At 40.6% G+C, this 13,973-nt stretch overlaps 4 protein-coding genes and 1 long non-coding RNA gene across 6 annotated transcripts in view; 1 reads left to right on the top strand and 4 right to left on the bottom strand.

The window, feature by feature from the left end:
- LOC104809351 (cation/H(+) antiporter 18-like) overlaps positions 1-1,502 on the bottom strand; it is a 4,200-nt gene extending 2,698 nt beyond the window's left edge. Inside the window, exons 1-3 of the mRNA XM_010535311.2 lie at positions 1,148-1,502; positions 184-401; positions 6-110 (exon numbers count right to left, since the gene is read on the bottom strand). Of these exons, the coding sequence (XP_010533613.1) occupies positions 6-110; positions 184-387 (309 nt within the window). The 5' untranslated portion in view covers positions 388-401; positions 1,148-1,502. The remainder of the gene's footprint in view (positions 1-5; positions 111-183; positions 402-1,147) is intronic.
- Positions 1,503-4,256: 2,754 nt separating this feature from the next.
- On the bottom strand, positions 4,257-7,332 carry LOC104809350 (cation/H(+) antiporter 16). The gene is made up of 3 exons (XM_010535310.1): positions 7,022-7,332; positions 5,742-6,746; positions 4,257-5,642 (listed from the first exon to the last, which is right to left on the bottom strand). The coding sequence occupies exons 1-3, from the start codon at positions 7,316-7,318 to the stop codon at positions 4,401-4,403; spliced, it is 2,544 nt and encodes an 847-aa protein (XP_010533612.1). The 5' UTR covers positions 7,319-7,332; the 3' UTR covers positions 4,257-4,400.
- A 1,602-nt stretch (positions 7,333-8,934) lies between these two features.
- LOC104809346 lies at positions 8,935-9,375 on the bottom strand. Its single transcript, XR_771130.1, has 2 exons — positions 9,283-9,375; positions 8,935-9,103 (listed from the first exon to the last, which is right to left on the bottom strand). It is a non-coding gene; the product is annotated as an uncharacterized LOC104809346 (long non-coding RNA).
- A 208-nt stretch (positions 9,376-9,583) lies between these two features.
- Positions 9,584-12,300, top strand: LOC104809347 (uncharacterized protein At5g41620). 2 transcript variants are annotated; one of them, XM_010535306.1, is made up of 3 exons: positions 9,584-10,007; positions 10,487-10,612; positions 10,702-12,300. In XM_010535306.1, the coding sequence occupies exons 1-3, from the start codon at positions 9,609-9,611 to the stop codon at positions 12,124-12,126; spliced, it is 1,950 nt and encodes a 649-aa protein (XP_010533608.1). In that variant the 5' UTR covers positions 9,584-9,608; the 3' UTR covers positions 12,127-12,300. The 2 variants fall into 2 exon arrangements, with proteins under 2 accessions (XP_010533608.1, XP_019057645.1); XM_019202100.1 differs by having other exon boundaries at positions 9,918-10,007; positions 10,491-10,612.
- Positions 12,301-12,368: 68 nt separating this feature from the next.
- The window catches only part of LOC104809348 (6-phosphogluconate dehydrogenase, decarboxylating 2, chloroplastic), a 5,138-nt gene continuing 3,533 nt past the window's right edge, over positions 12,369-13,973 (bottom strand). The window contains 2 exon segments of the mRNA XM_019202101.1: positions 12,369-13,127; positions 13,130-13,973. The exon segment at positions 13,130-13,973 is cut by the window's right edge and continues 1 nt beyond it. Coding sequence (XP_019057646.1) covers positions 12,526-13,127; positions 13,130-13,970 — 1,443 coding nt within the window. The 5' untranslated portion in view covers positions 13,971-13,973 and the 3' untranslated portion in view covers positions 12,369-12,525.

Here is a 13,973-nt window from a genome sequence, read left to right as displayed (position 1 = left end):
ATGCCGAGGTTGGCCAGAGTTTCGAGCACTGTCAGGCTTTTGGACGGGAAGATCGTGTTGAGGTAACCCTTGGACCGGCCGAGAAGAGACGGCCCGAGCATAATTCCTCCCTGAGAATCGTATCAGTTACTTCTGCAATAATCAAACTAAGATGGAAGAATGGGAATGAGAGCGAAAACTCACAATGACTTCTGCAATAACACGAGGCTGACGAAGAGGACGAAGAAGATAGGCGAGACCTCGAGTGAGAGCCACCACTATGCAAATCTGCAATATCGCAAGGGGCAATGCGAAATCTATGGGGTTATCTCCTTGGAAAACCCCATTTGAAGTCGCCTTCATTGGAGCTGGACAAGCATGCCCAGCAGAAGAATTGACAGTAGCCATCTCTAGGTCAGTCCCTGGGCACGAAGAACAGATAAATCTTTCTCAGAGATTCTTCATCTACTCAAGGAAGAAGATGAAATTTGGATTTGGGTTTCCTTATTTTGAAATAATAAAAGGATCAGATCAGAATTCGACCCGAATCAGAATTCTTATCCTAATCCAAAGATGTAACAAAATGGATCGATTTTCCTTGAGAGTGGCAGAATTCAATCCCAAATCAGGATTTTCATCGTTTGCATCAACGTAACCCTAAAACAAAGAAAGAATTACTGGGCTAATCTAGTTTTTCCGTTATAACTAAAATTTCATAAACTTTTTCTGCTTTTCCCTGTCTCCGAATCATTCGGCTTTCTGTTCGTCTCCATGTTCATGTCAATCAGATTTTCTCACAGATCAAACTTCGCAATCATTTTCCGGGAAAATTACAGTACCGATCATTGACAGTGTTAAGATCTCTGAATATTCAACTTCGATCCCACCCAACAAAGACTATTGATACACACATATACACACATGCATACGTATACATACATAAATCACACACTTGCACCATACACGATCCGGAGCGGGAAAAAAGATTCCCAGATGTCAAGAAAACAATACCTCAAAAACGAGAATCGGAAAATTATAAACGAGACAAAGAAAACCCAAAATTACGTAACCGAGACCCAGAAACTCCCTGTTTGGCAACTGAAAATTCGACGAACAACCCCAATGAATCAACGCATTGTAAAAGCTTGCACAGGACACGAGAAATTACCGAAGGGATCGCGCGTTCTGATCCGAAATCCACACGGGACGAGGCTCTCTCCCAATGGGTTTCCCCAATATCTTCACTCAGACAAAATAAGCGGCGTGGTCAACCAAAAAAAAAGAAGATTTTTTTGTACAGATTGTGGAAGAAGACGGCAAACAAGAACAAGGGTTAAGATCGACCTGGTTAAAGGGCAGTGAAAATACTTGTTTAAATCCGGAGAGAGAGAGAGAGGGAGAGACAGACAGAGAGAGATTTACTGGCGCTCTCAATTCATTCATTCATCCACTGGGTCTGGTTCAGATTCCGTTGCCAGCTTCTCTTTGCTTTACATTAATTTTCTTCACTAATTTACTCCATTAAGTCTCCTAATTGCTCTTATTATTTTGCTAAATTCTTATGTATTTTCTAATTATGGCCTCTCTGGTGATCTTTTTCCGTTTGAAGAAAAGTCAATTTCGGCTTCCGATATTATCACCGAGTTTATCTCAATTCGACTAAGATATTATTTTGTGGGGACAATTTCGCCAATTTAATATTTATCTAACAAATTTGTCATCGTGCTGTTTAATAATTTCATATTGCGAGAAAATATTTAAATCTGTCTCCTTGTATTGAGTCAAACTATAGAAAAAGGGCATAAAATAAAAGTTTTTTTATATATAAATTGATATAATAGTACGTCCCACTGGAAAAAATATCATATTAGTGTTTAAATAATATAATAAATAGAAATCGGGGTTCGATGCATGATATTCCTGTTCCCAATGAAGTGAAATTTTGCGGCTTATAACGATTGTTATACGTCAAAACATTTTATCGAACGGTTAATGTATACAAATAACCGAACTTTTACAAAAATCTTAAATAAATATCCGAACTGTAAAATTGTCATATAAATACTTGAACTTTTCAAAACTTTCACATAAATACCCAAACTTTTAAATTTTTTCCAAATCAAACAAACGCAACTGCTGACTCAACAAAAAACTATTGACTCAACAAAAAAACTATTAACTCAACAAAAAACTGCTAACTCACCATTTAAAAATATTATTAAATATCCAAATATTTATCTACATGTATTTAAATTAATATATACATATAAATTCACATATATATACATATATATATATTAAAAATAAAATTATTTATAATTAATAAATCATATATATACATAACTACAATATATATATATCAATACTAATGCATATATATTACAATAAAAATAATTATAATTAAATTTATTATTAAAAATAATAATAATGCATAAAAATAATTATAATTAAATATATATATTATGTATATATATTACTAAAAATAACCAATAATAATAATGCATTATTATTTTTAATAAGTATTTTAAAATAATAATAATATATGTATTAGTAATGATATATATATATATATATATATATATATATATATTGTAGTTATGTGTATATGTGTTTTATTAATTATAAATAATTTTATTTTTAATATATATATATATATTTGTATATATATGTGAATTTATATGTATATATTAATTTAAATACATGTTGATAAATATTTGGATATTTAATAATATTTTTGAATGATGAGTCAACAGTTTTTTTTGTTGAGTCAGCAATTTTTTGCTGAGTTAGCAGTTGCGTTTGTTTGATTTGGAAAAAATTTAAAAGTCTGGGTATTTATGTGGGAGTTTTGAAAAATTTAGTTATTTATATGACAATTTTATAGTTCGAGTATTTATTTGAAATTTTTGTAAAAATTCGGGTATTTTTATGTGATTACCCCTTTATTGAACGCTAAAATAAATTCGGACATTTTCAATAAATATTAACACATTGTTTTTTTATTTATAAAAAGGCACAAAAATATATAAATATAAATTATAGACAAAGACATTTTTGTTGCTTATATTTTTATAAAACGCAAGAAAATAGAGAGATTATTCATATCTTTACGACTATCAGAAATAGAATACTTTAATTTGTGGGAGTAGGATCTCCTTATTTATTTCTATCCCATTACATTTTAATTATAGATTAAATTATGCAAATTTATACATCACTACACTATGTATTCCAAAAGTAGAATAACAAAATAAAAGTTGATAACCTTAAAAATATATATATACAAATGGTTCTAAGATACCGACGCAAATTTGGTGTTTAGTTTGTTTTGAGAAATTAAATAACCTTAAGCTAAATTAAAAAAATAACCTTAACAATATCGAATATTAATCCTCTTAATTAAATTCATATTGTCAATAAAAGATAATTATGCGTGCTAAAAATTACGTTCTCACCACTAATCACGAGCTGCCGTTTTGTAATTTATTTGATAATTAAAAATTGTTCCGTCCCCATTTTTAACTTTAAATATTTCTGTCATTAAGATGTGTGTATTTAACATCTTTGTAGACATTGTTTATGTGTATATACAATCGTGATATTTTATAATTACAACCCGGGTACGATTTGGTTGAAGTATCTTAAATTAAAATAATAGTTTTTATATTAAATTTTAAATTTTATTTTTTTAATGACTTTTTGATGATCATCTTAACCTTAACAAATTTTCTTGAACCCATCTAAATCTTTTATATATCATATATAAAAATTTATAATTGTTATATTTTTTGTAACAATTTAAAATTTTATCAAACCTTTGATTCAATTATATTTTTTTAAAATAAAGGAAAAACAATTGTTAGAATTACAGTTCAAAAAGTATTATTAATTAAATATAGATTTGAAAATCTTTACAACAATAGATTGACTAATTCACTTTATTTTTAATCCGGAGAGAAAATTGATTCACCGATAATGGAGGCTGACGAAAGAATGAATATTCATACGTTCCCTTATTCGAAAATAAACCAGGTTTGCTCAGTTATGAAACGGAAAATAGATATCTAAATAATTTCTTTTCTTAATTTATTATCGGATAGAGGTCCAATTAAAAATATAGAAAATCATATAACGGAAGTAAATTTGTTGTAATTGATATCTTCTATTTTGCAACGTTGATAATCAGTTTTTTTTTTTGTTAAAAAAAACTAAATAATACGAGTACGATACGTTTAATTATAGAATACTAAAATCATTAAAAAAAATAAACAATAACAAAAGTAAAAATATCTGCCAATAATATCTTTAAAAACGGTACAAACTAAAGGTTACATTGATATCAAACATTTTGATCTAACAAAAGAAGGTGCTTTCTTGTGCTTCAAGGTAAAGAAATAAACTTTTTGCCCTAAGCCCCTTTTTCACGGCGTTTCCGCCACCGTGATACGGGCTGAGCCCACGGCGGCTTGGCCACCCGAAGAAGCTTTTCCGGTGAATTGTTGAACCGCCAATACTGAAACCGAATTCGAAATTTCATTCGACAACATCAAATTCCCAACTGGACCAAGCTCCGGACACTCCATCTTCTTCACCGGTAAGCTCGAAACAACTGAAGATTCCGGCGACCGGCCGACAAACACGATATCGACACTTCGACAAGATTCCCGGAAAATCTCAACTGCTTCATCTGACGATTTCACCGATTTCTTCACCAATTTTACCGATTTTGTTCCGGTCATCGCCATTTTGTCGACTCCGGCAATGACTTGTGAATCAGACTGTGACCGTGACATTGTTTCTTGCTCCTCGAGTATGTCGATTCTTGAATTTTCCAGTCTGAAATCGCCGGTGATTGTCACCACGGTCAAGCTGACGCCGGGATGCTCCACCATTCGTAATCCATAAGCCAAGGCTTCTCGATCATCGCAGCCGCCGAAGAACAAAACGGCGATCGACGATGAAAACTTGCTAGCTGTAGCCGGCGAATCGATGCCGAGGCCGCGATCTGCTAGAATTCCGACAGAACACGGAGAGTTCTCGAGAACCCTCATGTTAATTGTCTGAAACTCTGGTCTCACCATCTCGAAAGCCTTCTCCAACGGCTTCCAATGCTTAGAAAACGGCAGAATCACCATCGCGACGCGTTTTCTAGCCGCCGAGCTGCATATGTCCTCATGAATGGTAGATAAGGGCGAGATCGCGGTCACAGAACGCACGGAAACGCGACTCAACCGTCCAAACGCCTCAAACGCAATCGCAACCGTGTCTGAATTCGATCCACTGGTCTTGTTCCATGAAAGAAACCCGTTTCGTCGTGCTTTATGAACCATCCGAATCGAAGAAGGTCTCTCAGAAAGCTCAGTGATGTGCATAGCATAAACGCAGAGTCCTCGCGATTTGACTTCGGTCCCTCTGGAAGCTTCGATGATATTAATCATTGGATTAATATCTCTCGTACCGTGCAAACAGAGCATGAGCCTTAACTGCGTTTTAACGCCATCGTCTCTCTCCATCTTGCGTTCGCAAGCGCTACCGCTGACATCAGATTCTTGCGTTTGCGTTGTGCGTGCCGGTTTGTAGAACGCCAAGACTATCGGTGTGGTTATGAACGTCGTGAAGATTGCCATGAGAACCATTATGGCAAACGTTTGATCCCCTAAAACCTGCGTTTGCAGAGAAATTCCAATAATCAAAATCAGAGCAAAGAAATGGATATTAACTTGATGAAAAAAACCGAAAATGAAAAGGAAGATGAGACATACCTTCCTGTCTTTGCCGATGTTGAGGACAATAAGCTCAGTCAATCCTTTAGTGTTCATTAACACACCAAGAGCCAACGACTCTCCAAACGGTAACTTGCACAGCAAGGAAACCCCCACCGTTCCCACGACCTTTCCGATGCACGCAGTCGCAATCGCCAAAAGCAATCGCCCCCACGATTCCAGACCGCGAATCGTGGTTATGTCCGTTTTCAGACCGCTCAACACGAAGTACAGAGGCAGAAGAAGACCCGTCACAATATCTTCCATCTTCTCTACAATTGCGTCTGCGAAATACCCTTTCGGAAACAAAACGCCGATCACAAACGCGCCGAAGATGGCGTGCACGCCAATCGCGTCTGTGGTGAAACCCGCGATCAACACCACTGCCAACGCGCCGCAGACGTAAGTCTCGTCCACGGATTGGCCTTCCTCGCATCGCCGGGAAACGAAACTGAAAAACGGCGGTACGATCAAAACGCATGCGATCACAAACGCGAATCCTGATAACAGGACCCAGACCGGAACAAACGGCGAGCTCTTGTCACCGGCGAGTGCGACGGCGAGAGCGAGGACGACCCAAGCGGCGACGTCGTTCAGAGCGGCGGCAGACATCGCGATTCGGCCGAGATCGGTGGTGAGGAGCTTCAGTTCGGCGAGGATTCGAGCCAAAACGCCAAACGCGGTGATGGAAACCGCGACGCCCATGAAAACGACGAACGCGACTCTGTTACCGCCGTCGCCGCCGGAGGAATATTCCGGGAAGGCTAAGGAGGATGCGACGCCGATGGCGAAGGGGAGGATCATGCCGACGGCGGCGATGGCGGAGGAAATCTTGCCGGTGCGGCGGAGAGACGGCAGATCGATCTCGAGTCCGGTGAGGAAGAGGAAGAAGATGAGGCCGATGTTTGCGATGGTTTCGAGCACCGTTATGCTTCTCGCCGGAAAAACGGCGACTTTGTACGCCGCGATCCGTCCGAGAGCCGACGGACCGAGCAGAATCCCGCTCTGCAACGGTGGACGAATTGTTAAACCGAGATAAACCGGTTCTGTTTATTCTGGTATGGGGGCAGATCTATTAAACCGAGATAAACAATCATCATCAAAGGATTGCATTAAACTTGTATATAGATCGTCATTTAAATGCTAAATCTTTTCGTCCCCCATTCTGTGAATTTAATCAGTTGAAACTTTGTATATATGTATATGTATGTGTATGTAAGAAAGGAGAGATGAATTCAACAAAAAAAAGAAAGAAAGGAGAGTTGAAAAAAAAAACAGACGAGGATCTCGGCGACGACACGAGGCTGTCTGAAGGGGCGGAGAAGAAAAGACAGGAGACGGGTGAGGAAGAGGACGAGGCAAATCTGAAGGATGACCAGTGGAAGTGCGAATTCCAACGGACTCTCTCCTCCGAATACTCCGTTCGACGTCGCCTTCATCGCCGGTGGACATGACCCCATCTTCTCTCTTATCTTTACTCCTCTATCACTCTCTCTCTCTATATATATATATATATATATATGTGTGTGTGTGTCTGTACAAAATGTGTTTGTGTGTGTATATATATACATACACATGTAAAGATAGAGAGAGGAATCTCTATTGGATCATAAAGATTCCCATGAATGTGTATGTGTTCGTGTGTATATATATATATGTGTCGAGATTCTCAAACGTGTTTTGTTATTTTATTGGCCGAATGAAAATCGTATCGATTCGAGTATAATTTACCTAGTCTTGATTTGGTTTTATCTAAATTACTCATGAAATAACATATGATTGTAAGGTTTATACCAATAATTCAGTGGTCTACATACAACTATTAGAAAAGTAATAATATGTACCGTGTCACAGTCACATGATATCATCCAGGCATTCATGCTAATGCACGTGTCCACATCAGCAACAATTTTCATACAATATACATTATATTATAAGGTGGAGAACATACTCATGGGTTATTTCGTGGATTAAATTGAACCGAAAAAAGGTTTTCGTCTCAAGAATTCAATCATGGAAAATTATATGTTTTTATAAAGTTGTGAAAACGAAGTATCGAAACGGGTCTCAGAAGCTCTCGTTTATGCACCCAAAAGTCAACCTTTCTTGGATTTGGACGAGATATTGGATTTGTTCGTCCGGTTTCTGTTTTCCGAATTCCCCACCAACGCAACCAATGTTTCCGGTTTGGTCGGTTTAATCCGGTTTAATCTAACGAGCTGTTTTGGATCCGGTTTCATGTGAAAACATTGAAATTATTTACAATCTTCTTACAACTCTCGGGTAATTTTAGCTATTTAATGGGGAAGCTCCAGTCCAGTTGGTAAGATGACTACCCTCCCTACACAAGGTCAGAGGTTCGATTTCTCTTGGTATCAAATTTTCCTTGAGCCAGTTAGCTTCGACTGGTTTACCTGTTCAGCATGGTTTGTCGGCTGTTGCGTTGAGCCGTTGAGTTTACCGTCTGTAATACCGTGTCGTTCGTCCGGTCTTTTGGACTGTGAGGTGTTGTGGTGTCCGACGGAAGGATCGAAGTTGAGTTCCCATGGTTATAAAAAAAAAAAGTTATTTAGTTGGGATATTTATTGGATTATTTAATTCATTGGAATCAAGGGTCCAACCTCTATTACAGAACTAACCTTTATTTGATAGCAACTTGCCATAGGCCATACTTTAATAGACTCGAAACGAAATGCACGATAAGGACATCGCATGTTTAGATAGCTTATAATGCATGGGCATGTATACTAGATTTATCTATAAAAATAATTAAATTACTAAGATAACAACATAACGGCTATTTCAAAGTTGACAAAATGGGTTTTAAAAGCCCAATGGGCTTTGAATCTTGGTACTACATGCTTCCACGTGATGGGCTTTCCTGTCCTAATGGTCAGTCAGTCCAGGCACATTAAATATGTTTTTGGTTTTGTTTTTTTTTTTCAGAAAGTTTTTATCTAAAGATTACGTCGGATAATTATCTGAAAAAATATCCAAAATTCGGTCTGACACTCAGATCGAAATCTTATGTAAGGTACAATTATTTTCCATTTTTTGATCGGAATCATATATTTGAATGTAGGATTCAAATGTATAAGATTTGTTTTTTCTTCGCAAAGAATAACAAGTTTAACAGATTGATATTAAAATATTTTTTTTTTGGTGAAATATATTCAAATATATGTATACGTTGCAAAAGTTATTATTATTATTATTTTTTTATGTAAGTACAGAGAACGCGAGAAATGTTCCAAGACATATCGAGAACACCAAGTTACGGTGCTGTCGGAAGATCGCAGCATTCCAAGATCCGCACGTGTTATGCTTCACCCATCGACACACGCATCTGTATAACACCCGATCTGTATATACCAACAAAAAAAAATCAATTTCATATATCCTGAAAAAAATATATAATTTTAGCGAATATATAAAAATATGAAAAACGAAAAAGTTCATTCGATCCATCTCAAATAAATTTGAAATTAAAATGATATTACTGTTGTACTATTTTCACATTATTATATGTTTTTTACCGCACCACGGAAATGATAAATCTTTTGATTCTTCACCAAAGGGTGACGCAACCAAAGTGACAGGTGAGTGACTGAAGCAATTTCTCCTGTTCGCAGCCATTAAAGACAGGCCTTCCGTAAGAGAGAAGACTTCACATCAAGAATCCAAGGTTGTGAATGTTTTTTTTTTAAAATTCACTCGAGAAACATATGGAAAAAAAGGGGGAAAAAAACGAAACAGAGGTTCATGATTACAGAGAGGGATGAGTGGTAGATGGAGAGAGATTTAAAAGAGGGAAAAAAATGAAAAAGTGAAACTTTATTTTATTTTATTTTTTGTGTTAAAAAGAATATGAAAGGTAAAGTGGGAGGAGGAGGAGGAGGAGGAGGGGAAGAGGAAGGAGGGAGACAAAAAGGGGAGAGATTGGTGGAAAAGTTGAGGAGAAGAGCTGTGTTGTGGGTAGGCCACAATCATAGAGGAGTTGGGCGGCCTTCCACTCCGGCGCACGTTAGCTTCTTCCCTTACCCTTCTCACAATCCCACCTCTTCTGTTTCCTCTAGGAAGCTCGCTGCCGCTCTCTGGGAGTTCCACCGCTACTACGACCGCCCTCTTCCCCCTGCTAAAATGCACCGCGGTGCGCATGGTACCACCGCCACTAGCAGCCGCCGTCACCGGCAGGGGAAGGCGGTTCTTGCGGACGCTGGTCTTGACGTCTCTCGCTTTCTCCCCGATGCCTCTCCTGACAACCAGGTCTCTCTCTCTCTCTCTCTGTATATGTGTATGCATGCGTGTATGTGTTTTCGTTAGGGTTTTGGCCTGTTTTGGGGACATGGGTCGTGGTCAGAACTGGTGATTTTGGCATAGACTGCTCTGTTTTCTGGTTTTGTCAGATCTGGAAGTGATTGCTTTTGGATTCGGATATCGTAAAGCTTTGAACTTTTGCTGGCAATAGATTGGTTTTGGTTCGGGTATTATTCAAGTTTGAGTTTTGTGACGTGAGTCATGCTGGAGTGGTACGATCAGTCTAGCCCCTTTTACAGTATGAACCCGTGATAATGCAACTCATGCTTTGCCTATATTGCTCTGTTCTTGGTTTATGAGCTCTGAAACTCTTGGGTTCAAGTGAAATGTAATTTGCTAGATGTGGTTAATCCTGTGCTTAACATGTTTAATCTGAATCTGATGTGACGATATCTCTTGTTCGGGTTTGAATCGGTACTGTGTCCCAGCCAGAGAGTGCAGGAAGTCTGAGAAGGCACATTGCTCAAACTCTGATGAAGCATCATCAGCTGGTCGAAAGAAGTAACCAGGCTTTGCAACCCGTTTCTCCCGCTAGTTACGATAGTTCCCTCGAGGTGATTTCCACTTCCGTTCATTCAGATCTCGTTTTTTGGCTGGTTACTACTTTTTCCGGGATTTGTTTTGATATTGAACATCCTTGCAGGTGGCTCCGTATAACCAAGCGGCAACACCGAGCAGTTCGGTAGAGTTTCGGGGAGGAAGACGGGCAGGTGAGCCTCATTACAACCTCAAGAAGACATCCACCGAACTTCTTAAGGTACTGAACCGAATCTGGAGCCTCGAGGAGCAACATTCCGCTAATGTTTCGGTTATAAAAGCTCTGAAAGCCGAGCTTTCTCATGCACGTGTCCGAATCAAAGAGCTTCTCAGAGACCAGAAAGCTGACAGACATGAGCTCGACGATCTGATGAAGCAACTGGCTGAGGATAAGATGTTGAGGAAATCTAAGGAACATGATCGGATAAGTTCCGCTGTTCAGACAGTGAGGGAAGAGCTGGAAGACGAGAGGAAACTGAGAAAACGGTCCGAGAGTTTGCACAGGAAACTGGCAAGGGAGCTGTCAGAAGTGAAGTCTACGCTTTCGAGCTGCGTGAAGGAGCTCGAGGGAGAGGCGAAGTCGAGGAAGATGATGGAGAGACTTTGCGATGAATTTGCCAAAGGGATTAAGAGTTATGAACGAGAAATTCACGCGTTGAATCAGAAACTGGGTAACGAATGGGAAGGACGGGATGAACGAGATCGGATGGTTCTGCATATCGCGGAATCATGGCTTGACGAGAGGATGCAGACGCATGGTGATGGTTCAGTGTTGGAGAAGCTCGAGTTCGAGATAGAGGCCTTCCTTCGAGATAAGCAGAAGACGGGTTCTACTGAAAACCCTAACACCTTGCAGAGGAATCGCCGGAGTTCACTGGAATCCGTCCCGCTTAACAGCGCTCCACCACAGGATGGGGGTGATGAGGAAGATTCTGCGGGAAGCGATTCGAATTGCTTCGAGCTCAAGAAATCCGGGAACGAAGTTGTGAAGTCACCGAGAGATGAATCTGAGAAACCGAACCAACCAAGCAGGGATGCTGAATCTGAAGAAAAGCCGAAAAGGAAGAGTAAAAGCTCATCGAGTTTACAAGTGAAGTTCGAGGAGCAGATGGAATGGGCAATGTCTTGCAACGGAAAGAAGAAAACGCGAGCTGTGGATATCGAAGAGGAGGAAGAAGAAGGGTTAGAGCCCGAGAACTGCGAGAAGAACAGAAGCAGAAACAGTAGCAACAAGACGGAGGAAATCGATCGACCAAATTCGAACAGTGTGATAGGGGAAATGATCAGAAAACATCAGAGGTTATTGTCTGGAAGCCATGAGAATGATGAAGCATCTTGCAGCTACCCATCTCAGAGACAGGCCAGCCCTGTTCGTCAATGGACATCCAGAACCATTACACCTGATCTTGTCGATTTCTCTGTCACTGAGAAGGCGACTCAAGTAGCAAAAGATAACAACACGTTGAAAGCTAAGCCCGCTGAAGTGAGATCGAAGAGTTCACGGCCACGTTTACGCCTTTTTAAGGGCTGAATCATGGATTCCGACACTGGAGAGAGATCGAATGTGGTTGAAACTGATCTTCAAGTTCATGGGTTTTCTTCAATTTGTCTATCTGCATGTTTCTTGTATGGATCGGACAAACTGTAGCGATGTAATTTATTACTTGTATATGTGTGTAGTATCATCTCTATCTCACATTTTCAACGGATGTATTATGAAGAACAACCTCGGACCAGCTGTAAGATGGAACATACAGAAGCAACTCGCAAAAATGGCAGAAAGGGCATTGCATTTCTTGTTAAAACTCTTGAAACAGCTGAAACAATGGCTGGGTTTTCCATTTTTTCCTATGCCTAAAGCATGAAAATTTGAAGGACGACATTATGGAACAAAGCCCCAACACAAACATAAGAAAAAAACACAAACAACTCATGGGAATGAGCCAACACCTGCATTGCTCTTCCTGGCAAGCTTAGTCCATTCAGTGTGGTAAGAACCAGGAAGATCAATCCTTTCATATGTATGGGCTCCAAAGAGATCTCTCTGTGCCTGGACAAGATTTGCCGGCAACCGGGCACGTCTATACGTGTCGAAATACGCAAGACTTGCGCACATTCCGGGCGTGCTTATCCCTGTGGAGATTGCCAAACCCACCACTCTCCTCCAGGCGGCCTGCCTCTGGACCATCTCTCTGGCGAAGTCGGGATCGACCACAAGGCTTGGCAGATTAGGGTTTCTCTGGTAAGCTTTCTTGATCCTGTCCAAGAAAACCGCCCTGATGATACACCCACCTTTCCAGATCCGAGCCAATTCTCCCATGTTCAGGTTCCAACCTTTCTCTAAGCTCTTAGCCCTCAGTAAGTTCATACCTTGAGCATAGCTACAGATTTTTGAAGCATACAGGGCTTGCCTCACATCATCGATCAATCTCTTCTTGTCAATGCCACGAGACGCAGAACCGATTTCCTCTTTCAATCCAGCCTCGATCAACACTTTGGCCGCGTTTTCTCTCTCCTCCTTCAATCCGCTCCCACAGAGAGCTCTGCAGCCGGCTGAACAGTCCATTTCCCGGTACCTTTCATGCCGGTCTTATCCAGTATCTTATCCACTAACTCTCCATCACCATGTTCATCCTTAACCCTAAAGATATCCGAAGTTATTTCAATCAGAAAGCTCTCGAGCTCACCTCGGTTCCACTCTGCGAAGATGTCGGCGAGCTCGTCGTTGCTCAGCCCTCCAACGTTCTTCAGCACGTCGTAAGCCTCCGAGATCAGCTGCATATCACCGTACTCGATCCCGTTGTGAACCATTTTCACGAAATTTCCAGACCCGCCTTCTCCGATGTAGGTGACACAAGGACCGTCCTCAACCTGAGCCGCGACTTTCTCCAGGATATCATTGATGTTGTTGTACGCCTGGATAGATCCACCGGGCATGAGCGAGGGACCATGACGAGCGCCTTCCTCGCCGCCGGAGACTCCCATCCCCAAATACAGCAAACCCTTCTGCTCCGCCTCCTGAATCCGCCGTTCGGTGTTCTGATACCACTCATTTCCACCATCGATGATGCAATCGCCGGGCTCCATGTGCTCGGAGAGCGCGGCGATGGTCTGATCGACGGGAGCACCGGCCTTAACGAGGATGATGACAGATCTGGGCCGTTGGATCGAGAGGACGAAATCGCGGGGCGAGTACTGGCCGGAGACAGGGAGGTTCCCTTCGTCAGCAGCGCGATCTAGGGTTTCGTCGACCTTGGAGGTGGTGCGATTGTAGACGGAGATCGGGAAACCTTTCTCGGCGATGTTGAGGGCGAGGTTCTGGCCCATGACGGCGAGGCCGGCGAGGCCAATGCGGGAGAGAGTGGCGGACTCCATGGG

The sequence above is a fragment of the Tarenaya hassleriana genome, unplaced genomic scaffold (assembly GCF_000463585.1).
Source record: "Tarenaya hassleriana unplaced genomic scaffold, ASM46358v1 Cleome16, whole genome shotgun sequence".
Lineage (NCBI taxonomy): Eukaryota > Viridiplantae > Streptophyta > Magnoliopsida > Brassicales > Cleomaceae > Tarenaya > Tarenaya hassleriana.
Note: the sequence above shows the minus strand (reverse complement) of the source record. Positions and strands in the feature narration are given on the sequence as shown.